The sequence below is a fragment of the Vulpes lagopus genome, chromosome 6 (genome assembly GCF_018345385.1).
Source record: "Vulpes lagopus strain Blue_001 chromosome 6, ASM1834538v1, whole genome shotgun sequence".
Classification (NCBI taxonomy): Eukaryota; Metazoa; Chordata; class Mammalia; order Carnivora; family Canidae; genus Vulpes; species Vulpes lagopus.
In genome coordinates, this window is record NC_054829.1 from 77,176,616 (window position 1) to 77,198,746 (window position 22,131).

Here is a 22,131-nt window from a genome sequence, read left to right on the forward strand (position 1 = left end):
AAGAATGGTCAAAACTAAGCCTTACAGTACTGGCTTCATGTGCTATGGCTGCAAAAATCAAAGACTGGCCTTGGCATTGCCAGGACCAGTGAAAATATATTTAGAGCTACTTTGCCAATTCTAATTCTCGACTTCTCTCTCTCATGGCTGCCAAAGAATTATAACTTCCAAGAATTTTTTTCCTACTTTAACATATTGGATTTTTTTTTAACATATTGGATTTTAATAGCAGCTAAAACCATTTATATTGTCTGGGACTATCTGAGAATTTAGTAGGTCATCCTGCCATACCAGTGACTAAGTGCAAGCCCTCCGGATTCTAGAACCTGACTTGTGGGCTCAGATTTCAGCCCCTCAGCTTACTAGCTGTGTGACTTTTGACAAGTAACTAAACTTCTGTGTCTCTGTTTTCTCATCTAAAGTTGAGGTTGGGTAATAATAGTAACCATCTTACAGAATTGTTAAGATAAATTAGTTCATTATTAAGGCTTTTCTGGGACACTGGAAATGGTCAATAAACATTAGCTATTATGATGGTCATGGAATACCAAATGACGTGACCCATCTTTATCCAGTCATTATTTTCCTTTCATTGTTAAGGGGAATGTTTATTGAAATTCCCTCTGAGATTTAATAGTAAAGATAATGTTAGAGATCAAATTTCAGTGGTATCTGAAAGATTTGGACATGAAAACATTGGCTATAAGGTCTTCCCAGATAGAGGAAATGATGTGAATAAACTCTGATGGGGAGAAATGTGTGGTTGTCTCAGGAATAGTAATTCACGTTAGCTGCAGTGTAAGGTGTCCTATGGGGAGAAGTGAGAGATTAGGTCGGAGATTTGGGATTAGCTCATGGAGGCCCTGAGATGGCAGGCCAAGGAGTTTGGATTGGGGGCCTTTGAGTTCAGAGGTCCCTTTTGCAGCAAAGTAGAGAGAGGAAAGATTAGAGGGAATGGGGTGGAGGTAAGGGGACCAGCTGGAAGGTGGTTGAGTTAGTAGGAATAAAGAGGAAGAGGATGTGGTCTTGATAACACTGTGGAATTTATGAAAGGAGTAGGAGGCTCTCAAGCATAATTAAGTGCCATTAACAGTAAATAAGGTTTGGGATAGAGAAATATATAGATTTTGGTTTCATGAACAGCAGTTTGAGATGGGACAACCCAAGAGAACCATCCCTTTCATAGAAATTCAGAGCTAGAACTCAGGCAAAAAGTTGAGTATTAGAGATAAAAAGCTGAGAGTCATTTCCAGATGTGTAGTAGTGGTTAAGGACATGAAAATAGATGAAATTCCTAAAGACCATACCCATAGACTTCAAAGAGATCCTATACTTCTTGGGGAGAGACAGCTAAGGCAAGAAGCAGTAAACATGGTGACAAAATCCTGGAGCATAGGAATTCAGCTGCTATATTGTGTGGCTTAGAGCCTCTCCTTTGCTTTTCCTACAGCACTTCCCAGGTTTTAAGCCTGCTCATGAACCACAGGAGGAACTTCCTACTTCCCTTTTTCCAGTCACATACTGATGGCCAGTAACCCTCCAAGTTACTTTAATATTGGGCAGAGAATTAAGCTCCAATTATGGAATTTTAAAATGGCCATATAAAATTTACATATTTTGTATTACAAAGTCAGAAGACAGACTCTGAAGAAATAAATTTAAATTAAAAAAATTTCAAGACCAAACTGTTTTATAACCCTTCATTTTGTATGTGGTTTTCAGTGGATATAAAAATATTCAGTGGGTGTGTGGGTGGTTTCTCGTGTTTTGGAAATGGTGAGAATATGAGATGCTGTGCATGGGGTTCTGGTATGAGAGCTATAATTACTAACTCTGATTCTTTCCCAGGATTGGCTTATGGGTGGATATCTATCTGAATCTAAAAACCCAACAATGTGGAATCTACAGTAATAATCCACTCCCCTCCCATCCCCGGAAATGAACTGTTGTGGTGGGAATGAGGGGGAGCATAGGAAGATGGTTATTCCCTGTCTTGCCTCCTTTCAGGCCATTCACTGACTGTTCAGGTCAGAGGTACAACTCAAACAAAGGCTGGTGTGGTGGCATCTCCCAGCCTGATGCACAATAGCTACTGCGCAGTTGTGGCGGAAAGAGTTCTAAATATAACCCAGACTCATTTCAAATCCTCCTCCCCCACATCTTGAAGGATGTGGTAAACAGCCTAAAAATACCTGCGTCTGAACCTTTGAGGTATGGAAGGGGAAGGGGCAGGTGGTAGAATTAGGTCCATGTGGTAGTGTGAGGAGGCCTGGCCAGCTACTGGGCCTCCTGCCCAGGGGCCTGCTATGAAAGCTGCTTGTGGAGCTGTCAACCATGCCATCCTGTTCAAGGAAGAGTGCCTACTCTTGAGTCTCCTATTCAGTGTTGGCAGGTTTCAAGGAAACTATTCATAGACTAGGCATCTGCTCTCTGCCCCTTTGACCTCAAACCTGCAGCTGCCACCATGGTATTAAGGCAGTGTGCTGATTTTTAGTTTTATTTCACAGAATTAGAATTTTAGAGCAGCAAGGACCTTAGCCATTATATTGTTCATAAAACATTCCTTTAAAAACATTATATTTAGGGAGTCCTATTTCTCTGCCTATGTAGTTACGTGGAAATGGAGTCTCAGCCCTTGATTATTAAAAGAAATCACTGTCATCATTATGTAACAAATAGAAGAATAATGAACCAGTCTTTTTAAAAATATCAATGATCCTGTGCAAAGCTTTTTTTCTTTTTTCTTTTTTTCTTTTTAAATAGGGTTTTGAGGCTCATTTTCTCACTCAAACTTCAGTTTTTGCATATAAGGATCATTGGTAACAGAGCCAGAAAGAACACCAAGAGTCTTTTTTTCAAGGAGGCTTTCAATATCTAGTTTCTGGAATCCCAAACCATACCATGACCTCTGTTTTCTTGGGAAAGAAGGTTTTCACAGATTACCTCCAATACGTACGAGATGCATTCAAAGTCATGGAGGTAGTCAGTGCCATTATAAAATAACATAAATCACCCAACTTTTTAAGTATGTGATGATTACCTTACCCCAGTCTCCTTCAGTAAACTCTGAGAAGGCCCAGCAAGTGCAGAGCCTGTGTTGGGTGCTCTGCAGGGAAACGCAAAGAAAAGCCTATACAGTTAATGGTGGAGTTGAGACCAATTCAGGTGCTGAGTAGTTTTTAATATGTTGGTTGTGGTGGTTACACAATTTTTATAATTGTAACGAGTATGTATCCTCTTCCCTGAGGGTCTCAAAATCCCTTTCTTTATCTGAAAGAGTGTTATTTATTTTTCACCCTGGGTTGAAAGGAAATTGAAAGTTCTTTTTGAATTCTTGAAGTCATCAACACGGTTGTTTTTATGTCACTTAATGCATATCTGAAATAGCCACCTCTAGAAGCTCATAATTCCCTGGACCAGTACACTTGTAACCAGAAGTGAGATACCTTGGGAGAGAGTCTGCTTTGGGAGTCAGTGTGGTTTTGTGAAAAGAGCAGGGCTTTGGAATTTTTAGTTCTTTCAGATGCGTAGAAGCCAAGGAGGATGTGGGTACAGAAGGAATCTTCTTTCTCGTGCAGGTCAAGAAAAGAGGGAGGGAGAGGGTAATACCTAACAACATGTGGTAACCCAGGTGGCATAGTTCCTGAATTCTCAAATATTTCACCTTTGAAATTACAGAATGAAGAGCTTCGAAACCTGTCCCTTTCTGGACATGTTGGATTTGACAGTCTCCCTGACCAGCTGGTCAATAAGTCTACTTCTCAAGGATTCTGTTTCAACATCCTGTGTGTTGGTAAGTGACTCATCTTTTGCTGCTGAGCAAGAAGTCTGATCCTTAGATGTTGGCAGGTGACTGTCAGAGGGGCACATTTTGGGGAAATAGGGGAATGATATTTTTATTCTCTTCATTAGTAAAGTAGGGCAATAACACACTTATATGTGTCACACAGTTACAAAGATTGAGACTTATATTTGGTAAATGTTTCATAAGCTTCCTGATGTTACTCAAATTGTTATTTTTATTTGTGCCACATAGTCAAATGGTCAGTTCAATATTGTTAATTAAAACTTACTTTAATTTTTGGTAGGGGAAGGGACTTAGATCTCAACTGGACTATTGGAAGTTGAAAGAAGGAGCTGATATGAACATGCATAGTAAGATCATGCAAAAACATTTTTAGAATTTATTTGTAGGGTCTCTGACTACAGGGCAATAGTAACCTCTATTGAAGTGTTTTTTAAAGATATATTACCTAATGTAAATAAAACTTGAAATGACTCTAACTTCCTTAATAAACTTGATATTTACATTTTTGTTTTTTAGAGTGAAAGAATTTAAAATTCTATTTTATATTTGAAATAAGTTTTATGCCCAAATTATCAAATCAAACTTTTGTCTTTAAATTGGAATCTAAAATTGATCTTGGTCTATTCCTGGCAGATAAACGGGAAAAAAACCAAGAGACTTGATTTATCTGTCTCCTCAATATGTTTGATTCATATCTTGTACATGTACATTAGATTAAGCCTCTGGCCTTGGTGTTTTTCTTCCCTCCAGCCATATTGTTTTTAAATGAAGAGAAGGAAAGATACAAAGGAAGGTAGGAAAAAACGAGGAAAATAGAAGTATAACTCTATTTGAAGCAGAAATGCCCCTGGAAGAGATAATGGTCTTTCCTTCACTGTCACTCCTGATAAATGGCCAGGTTGTAGAGCAGTGAAGTGGTTTGAGCTGCATTGTTTTGTTGCCATTGTCCCCTGGGTGTATATTTCTGAGACATCACTCTGAGATAGACCAGAAGAAATTCCATACAAAGCCATGTAGACCATCCTTCCCCTAAGCTTGGCAGAATTTACCAGACTTATTTCTCTTGTCCAAGTAAAATGAAGGGACTTTTAAAAAGGCATGCATTGCATATAAGAACCATCATTTAAAAAGTTTGTTAGTTATTAGGGGAAGGGACAGATATCTTCTTTTTCAAAAAACTTGAACATATTAAATGTAGCTCTTGTACTGGGTGTTCATTTGTAGAAAGCCACAACTGACTTGTACTCTAGACCAGCTCACACTGTGACATTATGTCTTAAGCACTGGATGAGAATAACTGGAGAGAAACATGACCAAAGCAGCCAGCTGTCGTGCATTCCCCTTTTCCCTACACAAAGCTGTTTAAGATTCAGCAGGGGAGCTCCTGAATGGCAGCTAGTTCTACAGAGTGGCATAAATGAGTTGTCTTTTCTCTTAGGGTAAATGCTCATTGCAGAGCAGGGCAATTCTTCATTAGCATAGCAATTTGTTGGCAATTTGTTGATTTTCTATTTAAAAGTGTGCTAAATTATAGGCCAATTACTATTCTGGCTTCTCTTCCCTGCTTCTACCAGTTCTGTCTCCAAAATCAGCTTTAAGAATACATGTGAGAGTTATGTCCCAGCTCCTGCAAGTAGGATAAAGCCTTTCAGTGGGATTGGGCTTGCTGGAAGGACGTGGTTTGACCCAGTGTGTGGTGTGCAGTGGGGTGTATTGGTTCATTGGCTGACCCTGTGTGTTAAGTAGCACAATTATAATGCTAGTTGGAATTTATCACGTGCTATATCCATACTGCCCCAATGGATTTGTAAAGTGGCTGCTGTTCTGACTCTCCTGGGTAGGTGATATACCTAAGATTTTTAGATTTTTATTCTGGGGTCCTTCTTAAACATGCTTAAAATTAAATTAAAAAAAAGATTATTGGGATCCCTGGGTGGCGCAGCGGTTTGGCGCCTGCCTTTGGCCCAGGGCGCGATCCTGGAGACCCGGGATCGAATCCCACGTCGGGCTCCCGGTGCATGGAGCCTGCTTCTCCCTCTGCCTATGTCTCTGCCTCTCTCTCTCTCTCACTGTGTGCCTATCATAAATAAATAAAATTAAAAAAAAAAAAAGATTATTTATTTATTTATTCATGAGAGACACACACAGAGAGAGAGAGAGAGAGAGAGAGAGAGACAGAGACACAGGCAGGGGGAGAAGCAGGCTCCATGCAGGGAGCCCAACATGGGACTCAATCCTGGGACTCCAGGATCATGCCCTATGCCAATGGCAGGCGCTAAACCACTGAGCCACCCAGGATCTGCTAAAATTAATGTTTTAATCTAATTAAAATAATACAAATTTGTTGTTTAAAATATTGTAAGCTCTTCTCTACCCCCTTCCCCCTCCTGCCCTCATTTCCATTCCATAGAGGTAGCACTGTAGAATCCTTCTAGAAATCTTCTACATTTTTATGTACTTTAAAATGATTTTTGGTGGCTTAAAACAACACTGACTTATTTTATGGTTCTGTAGAAGTTCCATATGTGTCTTACCAGGCTAAAATTAAGGCATCCTCAGGGCTGAGTTTGTTTCTAGAATCTCTAGGGGAATGACGTTTCCTTTTTGTTGCCAGCTTCTAGAGGCTACCTGGATCTTTAGCTCACAGACCCTTTCCTCCATCTTCAAGGCCAGCAGTGTTGTATTTCTCTCTGATGGTTTTTGTATTTGGAAAATTTCGACAGAGCATTCCAGAAATCCAGTTTAAACCCCATTAAGAGGCCTCTGCAATTCCAAAACACACTAAAAAAGTGATATATTGAATCATGTAATTAAGAACAGCTGGCTCTAGGGATTCACAGAGTGTTTTCGAGGCTGTGTCTCTGGTTCTTGATCCTACTTGCTTCTGCTTGGCTTCATGCTCAGGCTTTTTCTTTGTAGGGCTAGTATGGCTTCCAGCGGTTGTTGCTGGCTTAGCAGTGCAGGAAAGCAGCAGCTGTTCCTGACAAGTCTCGCTGAACAGACACAGGACATCTATGATTGAGCAGGCCTGAGTTATATGCCCACTCAGGGTGGGATAATGGGTTAGTCCACTGCAAAACACAAGAGGTTCCCTGTGATAAAGAAGGCATGATCAGAAAGATTGGGCATAGGAGAGACACACACTGGACAGAGATGAACAGCTCCCTCACAATTATAGAAGTACTTTTATGTTTTGGTTTTACACAGATGAGATCATGCTGTTCATATTCTTCTGCACCTTCTTTTTTTTTTTTTTTTTTTTTTTTAAAAACTCCACAGCAAGTCCTGGCTGTCTTTCCATGCCAGTATCTAGCTGTCCAGATTCTTTTCCCTGACTCTTTGGAACCCTTTGGTTGGAGCCAGCAAGGGACACAGGGGTGTCAGCATCAAGTATTAAGCATACTTATCCACAGACGGTAGAACACATCAAATCCTGTTGTCACAAATATTTTACAGCAAAATATCTGTATAAAAAAACAATTCTCACTGCCAATTAATGGTCCGTCTATTTTTAAAGTAAGAGTCTATGAAAAAGTATTCTACTTGATCAAAATATTTTGACAGCCACTTAGAGGAGTAGGTGTCATTTAATTGAGGCATATCCATGGTACTTTGTTTTCACCTTGTCACCCCATTCGTATTTTTTTTAACACAGTATGCACATGTGTGGTATTTATAGCATCATTATTTTCATGTGATAAATATGGGAGAGAATCAAGAATTTTATTTATTTTTTAAGATTTTATTTATTTGACAGAGAGAGAGAGCATAAGCAGGGGAAGCTGCAGGCAGAGGGAGAGGGAGAAGCAGGCCCCCTGCTGAGCAGGGAGCCCAATGTGAGACTCCATCCCAGGGCCCTGGATCATGACCAGAATTGAAGGCAGATGCTTAACCAACTGAGCCACCTAGGTGCCCCAGGAATTGAGAATTTTAAAAAAGAGTTATGATTCCAGTAAGGAAACTGATCATGTTTAGCAAAAAAGTCTTGGAATTTTAATTTTGTTTTGTGGCAGGAGCTTTTAGGTTACAAAAAGGGGAAACAAACCAGGGCAGAAACTAATCCTGGCATGAGCTTAGTGTATCTTTAGAGGCCATGAATTAAGTGTCTGGTATTAGAACCCATCTCTATTGAATCCTGTAAAGAAATATAATAAAGAAGGGAATAGTGTTCAGTCAACAGGGAAAAAAATTCTCCATGTTAAATTGGGTGCCAGAACACTCAGGAGTTCAGAGCACCCCCCTCTCCATCTTGCTTGCAACATACTAAATCACCCCCAAAGTTGTAATTGTATTTAAATAAAGCCTTTTTCTTAGCCAGGCTGTATTTCTCTAGGGAATCTAAATTATTGTCTTTCTCCATAATTTTAAATTTATAGACCTTATTTGTTCTTCAAAATGGCATTAGCTCTATGTGAAGTTTCAACATTGATCCAGAAGTATGTAAGTTCTTTGTGTATATACAAAGATGGATAAAATACTGTAATATCCCTGCTTTTGAAGAGCAATGAGTTCAATAGTAGTAAATTAACAATATGTCTTGGAAATGGAAATCTTTCTTTTAATCCAACCATAGTTTTTTGAGAGGATGACAGAAGAGGAATAGAAACCACCCAAGTTTAAGACCTTTTTCGCCAAGACTATAGTGTGAACATAAACTGGAATTTTACACTTAAATCTTTTTTTCTCAAGAATTCTATTAATTTTTTTTAAATTTGGGTATAGTAGACACAATGTTACATTAGTTTCAGGTTACATTTTTATCCCATTTTGCTTTTCCAGGAAAGAATATGAAATGATTTACAGAGTGAAATGAATGAGTAAATGAATAAAGATAAGATTAACCCCAGAAAATAAAGTGAAGCGAAGAATAGAATCAGAACTCAAAGCTATCAAGTCAGTCTGTAGCAGTTAATTCTATCAGGGGTACATTTGTCTCTCAGCCAGTGGTCAGAGCATAGAATGAATCCATTCATCCAAAAGATACTTGTTTAGCATACATTATGTGCCAAACATAAGTTAAAAGTTCATAGGGATCCCTGGGTGGCGCAGCGGTTTGGCGCCTGCCTTTGGCCCAGGGTGCGGTCCTGGGGACCCGGGATCGGGTCCCACGTCGGGCTCCCGGTGCGTGGAGCCCGCTTCTCCCTCTGCCTGTGTCTCTGCCTCTCTCTCTCTCTCTGTGTGACTATCATAAATAAATAATAAAAAAAAATTAAAAAAAAAAAGTTCATAACAATGACAGGTTTATAGTATTTGCAAAGTAAAAATAGTTGCTCCAGATGAAATAGTTTCACCTATAAAAATCTCTCCTGTGGATTTTCAGAAGAGATATGGTACATATCACTACAGTCAGGTCTAGATTCCCAAGTATTCCCTAGATCCTTGAAGTTAATCCCTGCAATGCCAAGCATCATATGTTGTTCTTTCAAGTCTGTCATGTAGGCTGGTGGTATTAGCCAAAGCTTGTTTCATCAAAGGTGATCCGAAGAGGAGTTAAAACAACACAGCTTAGGTACATAGCTCTCTGATTATCTGCCTTCATCCAAAAATAAAATCTAGGATATTTAGAGGAGGCAGGCAGACCTTCATGCACAATTATTTGGATAATTATATAGGTTGCCAGACTTGGCAATCAGTAAAAGATGCTGAATCATGGATTGGCTCTTTGATCAATCTATAGTTACCTTCTAATTAATAATACAATCCTTCTGCGTCTTTTTATCTTTTTCTTTCTTCTTCTTCCTTTTTGTTTTAAGATTTTTATTTATTTGAGAGAGAGAGAGAGAGAGAGAGAGAGCAAGAGAGAGAGTAAAAGGAGGATGAGGGGCTGAGCAGAGAGCCTGACATGGGGCTCAATCCCAGGACTCCGGGATCATGACCTGAGCTGAAAGCAGACACTTAACTGACAGCCACCCAGGCACCACTCTTTCTTCTTCTTTTTAAATGTCCAGCTTAGAGCTTGTGGTTTAAATAAGCCTGACAATAGAATGGAAGAGGTAGCATTGCTTTCTACTGTGATGTGGGTGTCATGTTCACCAGCATTGGCAGGAGGAAGAAAAACAGAAGCCACAGATAGCACTTTAAGACTAAACCTCTACTGGAACAACGGAATGTTAGGCAGATGTATTTATAACAGAATAAACAACAAACTCAGAAAAATCTACCCAAATGGCAAATCTCAGTATAAATTATCACCATGATCATTTTTTCCTTCAATTAACTTTTAATAAATGTCTGGTCTGTGCCAGATAGTCTGCTAGGGAGTTCTGAAATGCTTCAAAGTTGGTGTTAGTCATTTGTTTTCTCAAAATATTGTTATGGTTGTTGGGTTTGAATCCAAATCTATGCCCAGTAGGCTTTTAGTTACTCAGTTAGAATGAAGCATTTTTGTTCTTTTGGGTATCTCAAAATTCTAGAAGATGCCCTGCTTTCTGAGGATAGAGAGAGAGGCCTCACAAACTGATGCACTCAAAACTCCCCTAGTTCTGTAATTCCTTTTATTCCCAAATCTGTCATTTCCTTCTCAACTGCTTTTGGTGAATCACGCTGCTGCTAGAGTAGCTGTGTCTAATTATGGCCCTTAGAAGCACAGAGCATAGAAATGGAAAGTAAAGCGCTCTGAAATTTAGAGGAATGGTGGTTTTTCCAACCCATTGATTAACCCCATGCTATAAGTAGTGCCTGGAATGCTAATTGTTCATAATTTCCACCTTAATGTAAATGATAATTAAAATTACCTTGCCTTAAAAAAAAGGGCATGATATTCCTGATTCACATGTGCTTAACTAATTCTCAACCTAGTAAAATGAATTGGTAATTTCAGTCCTATCTAGGTAACTTAGAATCCTTACCATAGGGGATCCCTGGGTGGCTCAGCGGTTTAGTGCCTGCCTTTGGCCCAGGGTGCGATCCTGGAGTCCCGGGATCAAGTCCCACGTCGGGCTCCCCGCATGGAGCCTGCTTCTCCCTCCTCCTGTGTCTCTGCCTCTCTCTCTCTCTCTCATAAATAAATAAATAAATAAATCTTTTTTTTTTTTTTAAAAAGAATCCTTACCATGTAAATTGAAGTCTTCATTATTGTTAGGGAAAGCAATGAAAGTTAAATAGGTCACTTTATACTGAGAGAAACTTTAACCTTGTGAAGAGACCCCCCCCCTTTTTAAAAGATTTTATTTATTTATTCACGAGAGACCTACAGAGAGAAGCAGAAACATAGCCAGAGGGAGAAGCATGCTCCCCACAGAGAGCCCGATGTAGGACTCGATCCCAGGACCCTGGGATCATGCCCTGAGCCAAAGGCAGACGCTCAACCACTAAGTCAGCCAGGTGCCCTCGGAGAGACCTTTATAAGGTAGTTCTGCTGTTGTTCCTTTGTCCATGTTCTGAAAAATGGGTAAATCTGGAAAAGAACTTTCCTGCACTTGTGAAAATTACACACATAGCAGATACTTAAAATGACTCCAGTGCCTTCAGTACTGAATTGCCTGCCAGATTCTAAGTATCCAAGAGTGAGAGCTCTACTTGTTTCTGTATCCATTACACAGTAACTTTGTTTTGCTGGAAGTTATTCTGTTAAGCCATGAATCATGGATATCAGCTGTTATGCTCTATCACATTAGGGAGCAGAGACTGGTTTAGGTATCTTTTATTGATGGGCTCTTTTGTAAGAATATTCAGGAAAGTAAGGAAGACAGGAAATAGTCTGAACCATTATACATCCAGACTTCGTGGCAGTCTGGAATAGCATTCGGGACATTACAGAAGTTCAGTCAGTGTCAGTTGTCTGTTTTTATTTACCATTTTGTCTCCAGCACCCGTAATTGTCACATAGTATACACTTAAATATTAATGAATAAATTTCAGATACTAAGCTCTACAGTATCTATCAGCTCTCTTTCTCCTGTATTTCCAACTAATTATCAGCAACACATCTTCTATTTACTTACAGCCTTTTCTGCATCTAGGTCTCTGCTCATTCACTTCCCTCTGTATATCTTTTCCATGCTATTGCTTTGTGTGTGGATTGTGTATCTCCCAAAGAGAGAAGTTCTGATTGGATGGACAGGTCACTATCCAGTATAGAGCACTCTCTTAGAGCATAGTGATCAGGTGCTATAGGTACCTTTGGTCAGGGGGCTAGCCCTGGTCCAGTTATCATGGTCACTAGCAAGGTCACAGTGTATGGTCTTGTTCATAAGAGGAATGTAGATGGCAGACACTTAGACTATCATTCCAGGGTACTAAATTAGAGTCTGACTGGTATTCAGTCATGTTCCAGGTCAGGTTCTAAGCAGTGGGAGAGTACCACACCAAGCTATCTCATTGCTGCATTCCCAGAACTTGGCACAGAGCTTGGCGCATGGGAGGCAATGGCTGGGTGAAGCCTGATGAAGGAGGACATTCTTTGATCTTAGATGTATCAGGGGTCTATTGGGAAAGGTTAAAGTATAAGGCAAATGTACTTACAGAGTTTTTATCCTGTAAGTGAATCATTGTAGCCAGTGGTAAGAAACATAAAGCTGCTAAGGAGAGAAAGCTCAAATCCAGAAAGGCTCCATCCTACTTCACTTTCGCATGTGTTTGAAAGTAGTGAGTATTGGAGACCCTCTCATTAGTAAGTGGATTCTGTCATTGCAGTGGGACAGTTGCTTTAAGGCTACAAATCCCAGAGCCCTTCTTTCTCTTGTAGAATTGTCACCAGCCTAAAAGTCTTGGTAGCAACCCTTTAGAAGAGGAATATCATGGGATTTGGATTTATAGAAAGAGCTGCAACATATTGGCATGTTTAAACTGAACTAGAAATGTAATTGGGAAATATTCCAGATTTGAAAAACAAAAGCCTTCTCATGGATAACGTTTCTTGATTTCTGCCTCCCTCTTTATACTGTCAGACTCAGTCGCCGCCACCACCACCAACGACACGGGTAGGTTCTTTCTCATTGCCAGCTACTTTTGGTTCAACATAAGACTTAGGATTAAGTGAGAGTTTTGCTTGACACTATTTTGGAGGTCTAGCTAACGTTCTTTGTTGTTGCACATTTGGGTCTTATCATTTGATTACTGTAGTGGTACCAGGTCCCTGCCACTCTTTTTTGCACATTAGGGCTTCAGTAAATGCTGATTGAATTACTGATGTGAAATAACAAGGCCATTGTTGCAGGTTGTTTAACCTCATGTACTTTCATTGTTACAGATATCACCCTGAAACTGGAAAAACGATCTAATAAATGTTTCCCATCTTCATTCCACTTGAATAGGGAAAGAAAAATGGAAGTAACATGGAGCAGTCACACAGATGCATAACTATAACTGGAAAATCAGGCCATGGCTTTTCTCTATAATAGTAAAGTTAGGATGCTGTGTTGTTTGAGTGTAGGTATTAGAACCACACAAACTTGGGTGAAAACCCTGGCTCTGCCACATAACAGTGTGACTTTAGACAAGTTACTTAAACATAGCTAGGCCTTACTGCCCCATCTGTGAGATGGAGGAAACAATAGTACCTATTTCATGGGGAATAGTAGTAGGATTTAAATGTGATAATGCATTGGAAGTCCTTGCTGCAGGGGATGCCACAAAACCCCCAGTTGCTTTAGCTGGGTTTGTTATTATTGCTGTTATTTGTTGCTTTGAAAAATGTAATTCTTTTCAACAATGTCAGATGGTATCAGATAATACAACATAGGGTTAGTCTTTTTTTTGCTGGGAACAGAAACAGAAAACTTTTTTAAAGTAATGTAATTTTACACACCAATGATTAGGGGAGGAAGAGATATGGTTTATGTCTTTGTAATATACAAGATGCAAAGGCAAGCTGAAAGGTTCTTTTTCTCTATATAGAGGTTAAGAAGAGCATCTCAGTCTATAAGTGCAAGATCTTTTATGCTAATTGGTTTCTGGAATTCATTAAAATATATTTAGAGAGGTATTTGGTAGATCACACATGCAAAGAACTATCTTTTTGTAGTGGGATTTCTGGTGAAACTTTTACAAAAGTTTACAAATATGAGTATGAGAAATTCCTGATAAATTGAACTGATGTCTGAGACGCATTGACACATTCTTTCATGTCTCCCTTGTGGTCATGTAGGTGAGACAGGCATCGGCAAATCCACGTTAATGGACACTTTATTCAACACGAAATTTGAAAGTGACCCAGCTACTCACAATGAACCAGGTGTCCGGTTAAAAGCCAGAAGTTATGAGCTTCAGGAAAGCAATGTACGGCTGAAGTTAACCATCGTTGACACTGTGGGATTTGGAGACCAGATAAATAAAGATGACAGGTACATGTTGGGATTTCATGGGGATGTAAATCGATCAGGAGATAGCAGGATCTGTCCTGGGTAAATTCAAAGGCTAAATTGTTCACTAGTTATGGGGCTGGTCTTCTGTTGCCTAGAAGATAAGACATTCTTATTCTCTGAGAAATGTTCTTAGAATGTTCTTCTTTGAGGTCAGAACCAGACATCATAGTTGATTCCAGCTAGGGTAAGGAAAAAAAGGGATTTCTTAGAAGGAATGAGTTGGCTTATGGCATTTTTCCAGGACAGTCATGGAACTGGATTGGGGGGCTTTCCCAACAGGAAAAGCAATCTAGGGAAACACCCAGCAACTCTACAGGATAGTTGGCAGAAGCCCCTACCACCAGTCACCTCATATAACTTGGTACCTGTGACACTGGGGGCTGGGGGGACGTCCCTAGAACCTCTACCACTTCTCTCCCAAATCACCAAATGCCTTTAGCATCACTTGCAAGGAGAACAAATGTGGCCTGTGTGTAGCCTCTACTGTGTGTTGGCCATTCCCTGCTTCCAGGTCTCGTATGGCTGCATCTGCTTGATAGAAACTAAACCACATCTAGAACACTAGCTGCAAGAATCTGGGAAATGTGGTTTTTGTTTGGTTTTTGCAACTCTGCAAAATAAGAAAGGAATTTGGAGTGAGCATCTGCCACACTCTCTTAGTCTTTGTGGCAGATTGGGATATTTGACTTAATCCCCAAATTCTTACAGATTTGAATGAAAGCTGAGAGGTGATGAGGAATCTTCCATAAGAAGCCTCACCCCAGGATTTAGGAGACCTGGGTTATAGCCTGGATTCCAATGATAAGCTATTGGATGTGGCAATTTACCTCACTTTAAGGGGATGTCACTAGACGTTATCTGAGGTCTCTTCCAGTGTGTGATACTGTGTACAGCCCTATTCTTAGAGGCCTGAGAAGGACACTGTGAAAGGCAAGGCCTGGGTGTGGTCATGAGGGAGGGTCATCCTGGATTTTAAAGTCTTTGGTATTAGCTCCTAAAAACTTCAAAGTGAAGAAGACATTTCTATGGAAGATCTGTTGGAAAAATCTTGATTTCCAGCTGGGACTGGATCTTGCTGTTGATGTTAGTGTTTGGTGTGAGGCATTTTGAGTCCCTTTGTGAAGTGTCTGGGTCTTCCTCTAGGCCACTGGTAGTGGAGTGGGCAGCACACTGGGTGCAGAATTGCCAAATTGAGTCTGAATGATGGTGGTTTCTTCAGTTAGGAAACCTAATGAGGATTTAGGTCAACTAGATTGAACTTTCCCTCTCTATCCAGTAGGGTTTGTTAAGCTAATGAAGTAATATACACAATAAACTAGCTATGTGGAAGAAAGAACATGTTTAACCTGCTTAAGAAATAAAACAATTTCTAAGAAGTTTGTTCCAGCAGTTTGTATGTAGATAGAGGCTACTACCTGTAAGTCAGTCTAATATATTCATTCATTAAATAAACCGGTTTGGTTTACAGGGATACCTGGGTGGCTCAGTGGTTGAGCGTCTGCCTTCAGCTCAGGGTGTGACCCTCGGGTCCTGGGATCGAGTCCCACGTCGGGCTTCCTGCATGGAGCCTGCTTCTCCCTCTGCCTGTGTTTCTGCCTCTCTCTCTCTATGTGTCTCTCATGAATAAATAAATAAATAAATCTTTAAAATACATACATACATACCGGTTCACAGAAACTGGAAGATATAATTATAAAATACAGTGAGGTTTCATTTTTATAAAACACATACTCAATTTATAAAACCAAGTAGGTTTGGCTCTTGTGTCTATGAGTTGCAGGATGCCTTTATTTGAGGGAGGCTGTTAATCTTAAAATTTCCTGGTGTTCAATCCATATGTTAACCTCAGTCCCAAAATACTGTTCACATTCCTTCTTGAGATCACCTATCCTATTCATCTTTCTTAACATCAAATATTTTATGACTACTTTAAAAACTGTATTCATTTTCAAAAGAACTTAGAGAAATTTAAATTGTCCCAGGTCCAAAGATTATTCTAGAAGGGGGCTTCCAGAGACATTTTAGTGCAGTGACAACATTATGGGAATAAAACACCAAATCAGTAAGTTGTGTCTGCTTAGGGCTCAGCAATTTTGTTGGTACCAGGGTTTTTTCTTTCTATTTAAACATTTTTTTTCCTCAAAACCGTTATAAAGAGGAACTTGAACTATTTTTATCTAGAATGTATATTGCCTAGAGATATTTAAACTATCCTGATATATATATATATATATAAGCACCATAGTAAATAGGAAGAAATATTTAATTCATCCTCTAGCTGAGCACTGAGCTCCATTTTATCTATAGAGCAATTTAAATGCTCTTCAATAAACATTGTCCTGTAATAACAGGAGCAATTGTTAGATGTAGTGAAAAGGATTTTTTTTTTTTTTTTTAGTGAAAAGGATTTAATTTCACATCTGGTCAAAATGAACTATCTGTACATTGTGCAGGGTGGGGGCCAACTAAGCTCAGACTCTGCAGCTGGGCTTTTGCTCTTAATTTACCTCAATACCAAGGAATGATGGAGAGGTTACTGCCTGAAGGTTGTTTGTGATGCCAAGTGAAAGAGATGAAGGAAAGCCTTGGCCCAATAATCAGCACAGATGCCTCATGGGAGCTGGGGGTCAGGGGGAGAGCCAGGGGTTCCCTGTCATTGGGCAGTCAGAGCAAGACATATCTCCATCTCTCTGACCCGCCTGGGGTTGGAGGATGTCCTGCTTGTGCATTCCCTGATTGGAAGGCATTAACTGCACCTTTTCAGGATCCTTTCATCAGGAATGAGAGAACCATCTTCCAGTATCTTTCTGGTAAGATTCCATGTGCTCTTCCCACTGAGAGTCGTTGCCTTGGTACTGCCACTGAATTGCTTCTCCTCAGGTGGGGATTGTCCTTCAGCCTGGTGGTTTTCACTGGCCACCACCGAACAGCAAGTGGCTACTACAATACCAATTCTCATATTTGCAGTTGGAGGTCTCTTTAAGAAATTATCTGACTCATTTGGGTCAAATAATAGTTTCCAAGGAGATTTAGAAGAGAGGAAGTGTGATATTAACCTAACCTAGATACCAAATATTTTTTTTCTTCTGAAATTTCTTGACAGCTGTTGCATAACCTCTTTAAATGGCATTTAGAACTCTGTGCCCCAGAAGGTATTGTTGACACTGTGACTCTAAACCCAAATGAATATTGTTTCAAAAAAATTTTTTTGGACTCTTCGCTTCCATCAAAGAATTGGAAATGAGCTATGCATTTTTGCATTGATACGTAACCATATGGGAAGCAATATGCTGTTTCTCTAAACCCATGATTATTTTTTACTACTTTGGGGACGAGGCAAGCTTTTCTGCCATGAATACAGGACTTCAAGAATGTCCTGCCTTGTTTATGTAAGCTTCAGTCATGTCAGCATTCCTGCATGAGTATCTGCCTGGGACTGGGCTAGCTAGAAGGAGGCAGGAAGAACGATCTGGTGAGATTTCCTGTTATGTTTAATAGCATGATTAACTCTTCATGGTTTAAGGGCTCCTTTGTTTTGCTGTCTGTACTCTTCAGTGAAGAAGGGAAGGGGTCTGGAGAAGAAAGTAAATCACGTCTGTCATAGAACTGGAAATAGAATGATTGATTTGCCCCACATTTGGGGGATGGGAGATAGAATGTCAATGGTGTATCACTAACTGTAATGATGATCAGCCCTGAAAAGCATAAATAATTGAAATCCTCAAAGTCCCCAAATCTTTATATCAGAGTTATAAAATGGTAGTGAAGTGGACCATTTGGTCTTTAATTTCTGTTTTACTGTGCTTTCTGATGGAGGGAGTTGAAAGATAAGGAAAACTAATGTTGACTTGCAGCAAGATAGAGAAAAATAAATGGTAGGTATCTGACCATATATGAAATGGAGAGTTGGTCCCTGAACAGTGGCACTGGTTCTTTTGCAATGAGCAATGGGTATCTGGGGTGGATAGAAAAGACTGTATAAAACATTTTTCCATCAGTTTCAGGGTCAACCTCTGTATTTTATTGTGAATTCTGTGGCTGGAGGTATATGAAAAAAAATGAGTTGTGGGTAAAAAGGACTATCCCCATGCCTTAAAAGGAAATGATGTGACAATGTAAGGAGTAGGTTTGATTTGCCCTCCTTCACTTTCCTCTGCTGGGTATGACTAAAATCCAGAGAAGTTGGAATTGGCCAAACAGAAAATAAATGGGTATCCTTTCCCTAAGAATGGAAACTAGCAAAAGGCAAAATTGGGATTAAACTCCCTTATCTTTATGACCATGAATGTAGATAAGAAGTAGAAAGGAATAGGAGAAGAGGTGCAGATCCTCTTGTTTAAAGGATTATGACAGATAATAAGATAAGAGGTGCAGATCCCCTTGTTTAAAGGATTATGAGGGGAATACAAAACTACTGGCTGACTTCAACACAAGGAATAGTGATTTTTGGTAAATGGTTCTCCTGGAATGCATTTCTTTAAATTTGTTTATAACAATTAGAAGGTAAAATTGGTGGAACTTCATGCTTGATTAGTTGGGGGGGAGTAGAAGAGGAGGTCCCTGGGTATGTGGATGGAGGTGCCATTCACCAAGCAAAGGAATGAAGGGAAGTGTGGGTTTGGGGGCAAGATGAGGAAGTCCGATCTTGGACACATTTAGTTAGAAGAGCCAATGGAGATACCTCATAAGCAGTTGGATGAATGGGGCTGAAGCTTGGGTGAAAGATCTGGGCTACAAACAGAGATTTATGAATTATCATTACTTAGATAGTAAGTAAACACAGGAATAGATGTGATTTTTCAGGGTGATCACATAAAGGGAAAAGAACGAGATTGGAATATTAGCCAGAACTGCCTGACAGGGGAAGGCAGAAAGAAGCCCCAGATGTCAGTGGAGAACAGAAGGTTTCTTTGGATATATTGAATCCAGGGCAGAAAGCATTCCTGAATGGAAAAGGAGAGATATAATGCCTCCCATAATCTTGGAGGATCAGAATCAACACCAGAGGCAAGAGAGGAATTAATAGAAAGCAGAAACGTACTTGTTACCCTGCTGGGGAGGAGGTGCTAAGAAGCTAAAAATCAGGAACTGGTGTGGCAGGAAGGAGCAAGAGCTTGTGAGCTGCCTTTCCTTTCCTTTCCTAAGAGGGTTTTAGAGAAAGATCATGGTTCCCCAAACACGTGCCTCTGTGTCAGGAGACTGAAAAATTCAGGCCTTGGACTAGCCTGGGTGGACCTCAGGGGACTGGCCTGGTTCTCTTCCCTACAGAGCACAAGCTCAGTAGCAGAATAGTTACCATGGAATCTGGCGACTGTAGGGTTCCTCCCACACCCCCTGTCTAAAAAGTCAGGCTTGCTTTGCTCTTATTTGTTGTGAATTATTTTCTACTATATTATTGTGACATAGTTATATCTTACTTTTATATGCTAGTCCTTTACATATATTGGCTTGTCACAATACTTCTCTGCTATAGGTACTTTTTTGTCTTTGATTTACCTATGAGGAAATTGAGACACAGAGAGGTTAGTAAATTGCTCAAAGTCACATATGTAGTAAATTGTGAAGTTGGAGTTGGTTTGGCTTGAATCCAGGCCTCTAAGAGCACTATCCTATGATAATATTGGTTATTTGTACTGTTATGTAATACCTGCCTGTGTTTTTGTGGTTTTTTTTTTTTAAGATTTTATTTCATTCTTTATTAGAGAGAGAGAGAAGCAGGGGGAGGGGCAGAGGGAGAGGGAGAATCAGACTCCTCACTGAGCAGGGAGCCCGACCCGGGGCTCCATCCCAGGACCCTGGGATCATGACCTGAGCCGAAGGCAGCCGCTTAACTGACTGAGCCACCCAGGCACCTCCCTGCCTGTGTTTTAAAGTGGAAAACATAGAAGAAACTTACCACTTGTTCATTCTATTAGAATATATTGGGATTTCTGTTGTCATATTTAGAACTATATTATTACTGAGGAAGATCCTTTTTCTTTAAACCACTAGAGATTTTGTCTGCTCAAATTGAATCAGTGTATTGTGATGAATCACCAAGGAAAAATACCAAATTTTTTCTGAGTGCTTTCAGTTTTTGATTATAAATGTGCTTTTTGTTTTGCTTGTTTGTTTTTTCTCTTAGGGTGTCTGCTATCATCCACATTATCAAAGACTTGTAGTTCCTTTCAAGGATTTCAGTTTAATATGAATCAGGGGAGTTGAATGTTGAAGGGTTTTCATTTTTCTTAAAGCCTAAGTCATTCCTCAGCAAGGTAGTAAGTTTGGGGAGAAGTAACCCATTGTGTTCCTAGTAGACCAATCTCATTGCAGCTAACACTGACTTCTGAGCAGTCCCCTAGAGACCTCAAAGCTTATAGCTTTTCCACAATGACTTACTTCATGTTTTGCTGAGTCCCTGGAGAATATATGGTTTATCAAATGCATGTTCCTGATATGTTATTCATGATTATGGTCAGTTAACAGAATACTGACCATAGATTTGAATTCTGGTTTGGTGAGAAGAAAGGGTTATAGAGTTTACCTTCAAATTATAAAATTTCAGGGTTGGAAGTAATCCTGAAGGTCATAATCTCCCAGGCTCCTCAGTTCGTAGATGAAGCTGTAGAAGGAGCATAGGGCTAAGAGGCTAAATAAGAGCATAGAGAGTCCCCTCATCCCTGGTGGAAGGAGGCAAACCATCAGTGGAAACCTCCCACTAGGGTGATGCCATTGCCAGAAATCACAAACCACTTGCTTTTTGTGCACCAAAACCAATCTGCTGGTAGAAGTAGAGGCTGTCAAAATCACTTTATTGAGACAGATTTTGAGACTCTGATTTGGCCCAGCAGGAAAGAATGCCACAATCTCTTAGCAAGATCTTCCGTGGGAAGTGACAGCATAGTTCACATATTTATAGTCTCTGTTTTAAAGGATGAATGTTAGCCAGGAGAATACTAGGAAGAAGACTGTTCCAAGTAAGGGGGCTAGCATGAGCAAAGATGTAGAGACAGATGAGAGCTTAGTGTGTGTGTGACTGGGACAGAAATGGTGAGCCAGGGAGGGAGTGGGAGAGAGGAGCTTGAGACATGTTCAGGAACCAGATCATGGAAGGCCTGGGAGGCCCAGATAAGGCACTGGGGCTTCAGCTCTTAGGCAAGGAAGCCATTGAAGACTTTCCTGAAAGATTTTCCCATACTGAACTGCCCAAGAGGTTTATGACTAGAGAAACATGGCTGATTTGAAGATGTGTTTTAAAAAACATTCTTCTGTGTTCTAGCTATAAGCCAATAGTGGAATATATCGATGCTCAATTTGAGGCCTACCTGCAAGAGGAATTGAAGATCAAACGTTCTCTCTTCAACTACCACGACACCAGGATCCATGCATGCCTCTACTTCATTGCCCCCACCGGCCATTCCCTGAAGTCTCTGGACCTAGTCACCATGAAAAAGCTGGACAGCAAGGTACTCCCTGCTGCTCTGGTTACCATCTACTCTCCTTTTAGATCACCTTTATCTGAAGGCCCTGCTTTATTTTCTCCTTTTAATGTAATTTGGTTATATTGTTTTGTTTTTACAAGAGTGTTTTTCACAGAAGTTTTATGTTCTCAGCAAAGTTAAGAGGAAGGTACAGAGTTTCCTTTATTCCCCTGCTCCCACAGCAACACCCCCACCCGATGGGCATGTTGTAATGGTTGATGCACCTCAGTGACTCATCAGTCGCCCAAGTCCAGTGTTTACATTTGGGTTCACTCTTGGTACTACTGTACATTCTGTGGGTTCGGACACATTTATAGAGACCTGTATCCATCTTTACAGGATACAGACCAAGTTTTCCTGCTCTAAGACTCCTTTGTGCTCTTGCCTATTCATCCTTCCCCCTTCCTCCAGCCCCGTAATTGTCTTTTCTGGCTTACAGAACAATAGGGTTTAGCAATGTGAGAAAAAACGCTTCCAAACCTCTGGATGTTAGGCTAAACAAAATAAAACAAACAAACAAATAAAACCATGGAACTCTTTACCAAGTATTTTTAGTTCT

General features: G+C 40.1%; 1 protein-coding gene across 3 annotated transcripts in view; it reads left to right on the forward strand.

Moving 5' to 3' along the window:
• The window catches only part of SEPTIN11 (septin 11), a 92,772-nt gene that overhangs the window by 42,152 nt on the left and 28,489 nt on the right, over nt 1-22,131 (forward strand). For all 3 annotated transcript variants that reach the window (XM_041759099.1, XM_041759098.1, XM_041759097.1), the window contains exons 2-4: nt 3,679-3,793; nt 13,896-14,091; nt 21,371-21,557. In XM_041759099.1, the coding sequence (XP_041615033.1) occupies nt 3,679-3,793; nt 13,896-14,091; nt 21,371-21,557 (498 nt within the window). The remainder of the gene's footprint in view (nt 1-3,678; nt 3,794-13,895; nt 14,092-21,370; nt 21,558-22,131) is intronic.